Below are 8,468 nucleotides of genomic sequence, written 5' to 3' on the forward strand. Positions count from 1 at the left end.
GAGGTTACATTCCGATTAGAAGAGAAGATAACAGACTAACAGATACTGCTGCTGTGCAGTCTTCTGAGGGTCTGGTAATTGCCGGGGCAGCTGTTTTAGAGTGTGCACAGGGAAGACATGACCTTCAGCAAAGCTCAGGGAATTTAAGAGGAACAGAAGTGCATAGCCCCTGAGGATCAAGAGGAAATCATCACAGAGCCAGGGCTCAGCTGGCCTGAGCGGGGATGAGTTTGGCATGTTTGAGGAGGTGAAAGGGCTAGGGCAGTGATGGCGAACCTACGACACGCGTGTCAGAGGTGACTCGCGAACTCATTTTTTTTGGTTGATTTTTCTTTGTTAAACGGCATTTAAATATATAAAATACATATCAAAAATATAAGTGTTTGTTTTACTATGGTTGCACATATTAAAAAATTTCTCTATGTGACATGGCACCAGAGTTAAGTTAGGGTTTTTCAAAATGCTGACACGCCGAGCTCAAAAGGTTCGCCATCACTGGGCTAAGGGGACTGGAGCCCAGCAGGTGAACAGAGGCAAGAGAACTGACAGGCACCCGATTGTGTGTGGAATGGAGCTAGAGTTGGTCACCCATTAGAGCAGTGGTTCTCAACCTTCTGGCCCTTTAAATACAGTTCCTCATGTTGTGGCCCAACCATACAATTATTTTCGTTGCTACTTCATAACTGTAATGTTGCTACTGTTATGAACCGTAATGTAAATATCTGATATGCAGGATGGTCTTAGGCGACCCCTGCGAAAGGGTCGTTCGACCGCCACAGGGGTCACGACCCACAGGTTGAGAACCGCTGCATTAGAGGGTTGTTCTCTGGGAAATAGCATGATCCTCAGAACCTTTTCCAAGCTGCCCTCTGGCTTCCCTGTAGAGAATAGATCGCAAGGCGACAGAACGGGAAGCCTAGAGGATTTAGGGTGGTGGGAAGCCAGTCAGTGAGTCACACCACACATGATTTTGGCGTGGACGTGGGTGGTGGAGATGCTGAGAAGTAAGTGGAGCCGGGAGGAGTTCCCGTCTTACCAAGATAAATGGATGTTGCAGAGTAAAGATGACTTGGCTGATGATTTGATTAGCGGCCTCAGATGATGGTGGCCTTTTAGTGTTGGCTCAAGTGCTTTTAAATAGAACTCACAGAAAACTCTGAAATTCTGGCTTCTCTTGGGAAACCAGAGTATGTGGCTGTATGGAACCTGAATTCCCATATGATCCAGCTGTTGGGAGCTGAGTGTTGGCTTCCCTTCCTAAGAGATGGGTATGCCCCCTGGTTTGCAAAGCCTCTATCTGTCCCCATCATCGCCCTGACAAGGAGGCCACTGTTGTTGGCCATTTACTATCAACTTATCCATCATGCTTACTTAACTCATTTACTATACTTATTAGACATTTTAATTTGGGGATCTCACCTCTGCTAATCTGAAATTAAAGTGGAGGGAAAAAAACTTTAGGGTATAGCTGCAAAACAGCCTATTTACCAACAATTAAATAATGGCATTCTTTAAAACAAACTTAGGCTGTGGTTACACTTGGAGGCATTGCCTGCAAACATTAGATGAGCTTTTGGTTTGCTTTCCATGTTTTCTGATCACATACCTGTGTTCAGTTTGTGGAAAATGCACTTTGCACACTTACATGTGCCTTTTGTGTATATTATTCTCCGATTACAACTAGAAACTAATATCATTTTTAAGATAATTTGAACTATACATGTATTTATTTTGAGTTGTGGTTTTTACAACTCGCCTTTTACTCTTTCAGCCAAGCCAAAGCCATGTACTCCTGTCAAGCAGAGCACAGCCACGAGCTCTCCTTCCCACAGGGGGCGCTCTTTTCTAATGGTAAGTGCACCCAGCGCCTCCCCTTAAGGGATCATGTAGAGATCAGAGTCTAAAGAGGAAGCCAGGAGACTCAGAATCTAGTGAGGCCCTGCCCCTCATGACCTGCACCAATGAACACATCAGATTCCTCTGGACCCCAGCTTCCTCCCCTATATGTTTGTGAGTGTGTGTGTGTAGAGGGGGCGGGGGGGGGCGGGGTTCGGGTGGGGAAGCTCGGGATCTAGGGTGGAGGGAGGATGGGAGAAATTGGCTGATTGATTATAAGAATGCAAAGGACATTTCCATCTTGAAAGAAGCTGTGACATTGTTTTGTGGATTCATGCAGACTGATGTGGGTGGATTCTTACCCATTTGTGTATATAATTATTTGAAGCTAATGCTGAGTGAGTCACATTAACTTTTTTTTTTTTTCTAGTGTACCCATCAGTGGAACCAGGATGGTTGAAGGCAACTTATGAAGGCAAAACAGGACTAGTCCCAGAAAATTATGTTGTCTTCCTCTAATACTATTTAGTGGATGGCAGTAGCTTCATGGTATCCATGGTAACAAGTAATACGTGCTATGATTTTATCTGACACAGATATGGCAATCAGCCCACTAAATGAAAACAGACAATTTCTATCAAGTCCTACACCAGCAGACTATGTAGCTCCCTATTAATGGAAAAGGAAAAAAAAAAACGTTTAAATTGTTTGCCATTCTTTTTATTATTTTTTTACCCGTTTCTTGTCTTAAAATATCTTTCTTTTTGATAAGTTTCCACAATGACTCCATAACAATTGAGAATCTCAAATACTGTATAAGCACTATATCCCAGAAATTTGAAAACTAGAAATTTGATATAAGGATTTTGGGATCTGCCCTTCACTGTCTGGTATTCTCTGAGAAACCTTGAAATCGTTACTTAAAAATGTAATGTAAACTGTTCATTTATGATTTTTTTCTTTAAAAAATATACTGCTTTTATATATGATTGTTTTGCTGGTCCTAAACATTTCAAGGAAATAAGTGTTTTTTTTTTCATGTAACTTTATTTTTGTTTACCAAGGAAGATGATAATACTCAAAAGCAATGATGTATATAATGCCTGTAAATGAAGCCAAAATAAGTCATACACTGAGTCCACTGGAAACACTCCATCCCGCATCCAGACGCCTTCCATAGGCTTTGAGTAGGGACCAGCGAACTATTTCTGTGAAGGCCTGATAGTGAATATTGTGTCTTTTGCAAGCCCTATAGTCTCCATCACAATACGTAACTGCCATCGTAGCAGAAAGCAGCCATAGACAATAAGGAAACAGATCGGGGAAGCTGTGAGCCAACACAACTTTATATATGGACCCACCCTGAAACTTGAAGATCACATAATTATCTTGACACAAAATAGTCCTCTTTGACCATTTTCAGCTGCTGGATCATACAAAAACAGGCAGCAGGTCCAGTGTTACTCATGGATCGTGGTTTGCTGAGCCCTGGTTTAGAGGATGTGTAAAACTACCTTTATTACTTAGGGATTTCTATGAAATTTTACTACATTACATACAAATACTGATAAATTATATGCACATAGTAGCATCATAATAGCATCACAAAAGCATAATTACCGTCCGTGTGAGGAAAACAATGTAAAAGTGTAGGTGTACAACTTAAATTCTACTTGTAACATTAAAGTGTCAAAGAATTCTGTTGATACCTAATTTTGGCTGATGAGAAATTCTCTCATCAAATGATCAAGAAATTTTTAAGATACTAGTAGAGAAGCTATGCCTTCTAAAGTCTATGCTTAGTTGAAACAATGTAAGCATAAAGGTACAGGACTCTTAAATTATTTTGAACCACAACATTTTTAAAGGTTTTATCATTTTTAGCAGGAATAAAATGTGTACATGATTTCTTAAAATGCCATTCAATTTACAGTCTTTATTAGGAATTTCACTGAATTTATAGAGCATAGAAATTTACTACCCATTTATATATGCCGTCAACAGCTGGTCACGCATTTCTGTTATTTCAATAATTCTATTTCAGTAATTCTAATATATTATTTCTATAAATATTTGCATGTGGCAAAGAGCCTTTCTTCTCAAGATTTCAAAAAGCTGGTTACCTGTCATTTAACTGCCACAGCGCAGGCCCACTGGGCTATATTTTACTTGTTACTTCAGAGTTCTCCACTGTACAGGCACTCAGGTATTGACTGTATAAAACTCTTTTTATGTGATATTATAATCTGTAATCTCAGTCTCTTCTACTTTAAATTAATGTCTCCAGAGTTAATAGAATATATACTCACATATGCATGTACACACTATGCCTTGGAGCGTTTATGCTTTTAAAATTAAAAATGGAAACATAGAGTAGAATTTAAAAAATAAAGAGAATAACAGTAGGTGGGGTCACAACCAGAAATAAATATCAGTGCATTGGAATGAAAAACTATTTAATGTTATAAAAATTAGTAATATAATGAAAAAATCTGATAAATGTTTCTCTCTCTCTCTCTCTCTCTCTCTCTTTCTTTCTTTTTTTTGCTTTCCTCCTGCTGTTCATTTTTTGTACACAATAATAGGGTGTTGCTAGAGCTTCTTGCGCTCTAGACCCTTGGTGGCCTTTATTAGTAATAATAGCTTTGCCAACACCCTCGACTACCCTCTGCTGGAACAGAAGGTTGTCTTTCCGCAGTACCTGCCAGTCCCTTAGTCTATACAGCGCTCTCACTGTGACCACCCTGGCCATCGTCTGGCATCCTACCAGATTAGAACCTCTTAAAAGCAAATTGATTTTCTTTCATAGACCAACCTGACTCCAAAAAGAGATTCAGAATTCTATTCCACTTGCTGCTGCACAAGGAAATCTCACCCTTCATTGTATTTCACACAGACCAGAGTGTTCCTGCCTCTGAGTTGTCTGCGAGCTAATTTCAGTCGGGAATTAAGCTTTTGCTGTCTAGGATGTGGCATGGAGCGCTTTCTCCTGGTGAGACGTGCCTGTGGCAGTACGTGCTGTGGTCCCTTTTTTGAAACAAGCTACAAAAGTGCTTCTTCAAATCGTGTTTTTGTTTGAAGTGTTAATCTTACAGATTTTTGAGGATGGTTCTTTTTTTTCTTCATACCGAGTACACGTGTAAGCATGTCATGGCTATATACAGGCTGTCCCCCAAAAATGTGTACGCACCTTAACAGCTGACAGCTCAATTTTGAAAATGAAATGCATTTTAGTAAACACTGCCATTATAATTATTCAGAGTGTGTGTATACATTTTGGGGGATACCCTATATATCGGAGATAGACTACAACTGCTTTTCTCACGAAATGAATTTCCTGCAGATAAGGTGTTTATGAGCAGAGGGAAAATCTAAACATGTGCTCTGCATCACAATATTAATTACACAAGAAGGTAATGCCAATCATTGGGAGATCAGATTCCAAAGTGTAACAGCATTTCAATGATAAAACCTTAGCTTGTCAGAGACAATGTGAAGTTGTTAGAATTGCTACATCCACACCCTCCAGGCACACCTGTGGATTCTAATCACTGGTTACAGTATAATCAGTATGAAGGTGAGGTTGATGAGCCTAAGTCAGTCATCTTGGGTGTTGTGTGAAAATATCCCCAAGGGCAAACATTTATGTATTTAACAGGTGACTCTTTTTGTACCATAACTCTACCAAGTTGAAAGAACCTAGTCCATCAACTGAAGGCTTATGCCGCTCTGTGAATATATATGTCTGAACAGTAAAATAATGCTTGTATTCCTGTAGCGCCCACGAAGGATGAGGAGGATGAGGAAGCGCCATTGCTCTTTGTTTGATGTGCGTGGTTTTGCTAATTGGGTCAGCACTCTGCGCTTTGTAATATAAATGAGTACAACCAGGTTTCTCAACAATAGCTCGATTGCTGGCTCTTTCAGGAGTGGGTGGAGAGAAAAAAAAAGAGTACCTTACGGTACAATCCCCAATGATCCAGGTTCCCAAATAGGGAAAATAAAGATACATACTGACTTTTATTCTTATTCTAGATATTTGGTTTTACATGTTGTGGCATGCTTTCTAAATTTCCACCGTGTTGTAAGAAAAATAAACCTGGCGCGTTAATCCTGTGAAGGTGTCCCTGCTGACCTCCCGCCCAGCCTCATCCTTCAGCTCTGTGTCTGATGTGAGAGAGGATATCATCCGTGTGGATGCTGGTGCAGAAGAGACCCACAGAGCCTTTCTTCAAACACCTTCCTTTTGTTAACGAGCCCCTTGAATTAGCATCTAAAGCCCCAATTTGATTTATACTTTATTGGCTGACGTTAGAGGCAGAGCAATTTAGGAGCAGATTTTGTTCTTTGGTTTTAACATATATTTCTAATTTGTAGCTGTTACTCTGACCTAAAAACAGTGAGTGGGACCTAAAAAATATATCCCCTGGTAAAGAGACTTGACCATTGTCCAAATGTTATTTTGCTCTTGACTAGAGGTTTTTCACTTAGGGTAGAAATTGCTATTTAATTTTGCCTTTTATCTTCCAAAATCAAAACATATTTTACAAATGAGGTTAACCTTCCTGAATAGTATATATCCTATTCTGGCTGTCTCCTGTTAAACCACAGACTTATCAATATCAGGTATTTATTACCTAGTCTCACATCTCCTGAACACATTCATTGTATTCTTCATTGTTACCAATATCTTCCTGCTTCAGATGTGCAGGTCCCACTTGGTGGTAACCTTGTACAAACCCAGACTTATGAATGACATGGACTTTTAGAGGATCCGATCAATAAATAGGATTAAAAAAAATGTTTAGTGCAGCTGCATCCACTGTTATAAATAAGGAATCTCAACAAGAATGCTGACAGCACTCACAACAAGCCAGGCAAAAAAACTGATCTTCTCTAGACCAATGCTTAGAAGCAGTTGTATGAGGTAGGGATGTAGTAGGTCACCACTTCTCCCCTGGCACTCACGAGAGAGATGCCAAGTTCAAAGCTGATTATTTCTTGGTACTATAGGGAGAGATGGAGTCTGTTTGTTTACTGAGGAATCCCCAAGGGCAGGTGCCATTTACAATGATTACAAACATAGATCCTCCATCACCATAGATGTGCAAGTATAGGTCTACATGAGGAATTTAAGTGTTGGAAGTGGGTGTGGGCTGAAGATGCCAATACCATGTTAACTAGAAGACCATTTTCTCCCCTTGTGTATTATCTGCCACCTCTCAGCAGTGTTCCCCATGGTTTTTACCTTCCAGGGTTGAGAGCAACCCAGCTTCGCCTTGAATCCACTCAGTCTCTAAAATTGCAATGTGCATTGTTCAGTATGTGGCAGCATTGTTAGCGGTTTTATATCTGCCTCTGTATCTTCACTCACCTGTCTTTTACAGAGCACACTGTTAAAATCTGAGGTATCACCACGTATAGAGAGCCATGATTTCAGGAGTCTTCTTGAACTCTGCGCTGAAACCTTTACAGATAAATAGGGAGTTTGTCAGGGAAGACGACTGTTTTTTAAATTCAGAATCCTATTTATATACTGTTAAAATTTGAGGTACTATAGTTTATGTAAAAGTTGAATATTTAGATATTATATTTTAGTACTAGGAATTTCTTTGCATCCATTAACATGACAAGTTAAGTAATAAATATGATGAAAATGATTGTCAGTAAATTATCATATTGAATTTTTTGTTTATTTTGTAGTGTTTCTGTATTTATCTGCACTTTGTGTATATATATACACACATATACAAAATGTAAATAACCTCATGTTATTTCTAATCTAATTTGCCACAATATCTTTGATGTATGTTTACACTGTATTTTAAATTTCTTTAAAAATAAACGATATAAACAAACTTTAATTTAGTCTTTGTACTTGACGACCTACTGCCTTGGAGAGCAGCAGTCTTGGATTCATAGGGAGAGAAAACAAAGTTTCAGGTACTGTGAATGGTCATTGGGTGTCGCTGAGTAGAAGATCAGCAGAACTGATAACTTTTTCTTGAAAATTGAACCATTTCTCAAGAAATTGGCATTATGAAAGATCAGGAACATGTTAATGTTGGTACCTATTAATGCAGGTGTCTACAGGAGGAAGAAATAAACAGGCTATAATCAAAATACCAACTATAATAGATATGCAGGCTTACCTGAAAACATGTTTGGAAAAGTTTGTAAGTATGCTATGGAAGAAGTATCAGCATGCAAATACCCCCTTAGATTTTTATTAATTTTATGAAACTTTTGGTCACTATTTGACTTCTAGCTAAATTTTGCTTTCCTGTGTAAAAATAACAAAAGTATGTATTTTATGTTGCTCAATTGATTGTTAGCGTACAGTAAATCACCTAGCAAAAACTAAGCCTGACAGGTTAATAATAGGACCATTGGGCATACAACCTGTTTTTCTCCAGTGGATTGTAGCTTTCATTATTACCAGAGGAGAAACAATAAAATCATGATATAAGGATGTGGTCTCAAGCTGACAGTGTAGGTAAGTGTGGTATTTGGATCCTCCCATAACCATATCAAAATTACAACTAACCTACAGAACAACCATCATTCAGAACTGCCTGAAACCTAGCTAAATAGAATTCCTACAACTAAAGATATAAAGAAGAAGCCACATC

At 38.9% G+C, this 8,468-nt stretch overlaps 1 protein-coding gene across 7 annotated transcripts in view; it reads left to right on the forward strand.

Moving 5' to 3' along the window:
• Nucleotides 1-5,952, forward strand: part of ARHGAP42 (Rho GTPase activating protein 42) — a 248,584-nt gene extending 242,632 nt beyond the window's left edge. For 5 of the 7 annotated variants that reach the window (XM_023758838.1, XM_006094660.3, XM_023758836.1 and 2 more), the window contains 2 exons: nt 1,772-1,851; nt 2,267-5,952. In XM_023758838.1, coding sequence (XP_023614606.1) covers nt 1,772-1,851; nt 2,267-2,355 — 169 coding nt within the window. In that variant the 3' untranslated portion in view covers nt 2,356-5,952. Of the gene's footprint in view, nt 1-1,771; nt 1,852-2,266 lie in introns of those variants that run through there. The other 2 variants (XM_023758839.1, XM_023758840.1) reach the window with 2 other exon arrangements.
• The last annotated feature ends 2,516 nt before the right edge of the window (nt 5,953-8,468 follow it).

Source organism: Myotis lucifugus, unplaced genomic scaffold, assembly GCF_000147115.1.
Source record: "Myotis lucifugus unplaced genomic scaffold, Myoluc2.0 scaffold_139, whole genome shotgun sequence".
Taxonomy (NCBI): domain Eukaryota; kingdom Metazoa; phylum Chordata; class Mammalia; order Chiroptera; family Vespertilionidae; genus Myotis; species Myotis lucifugus.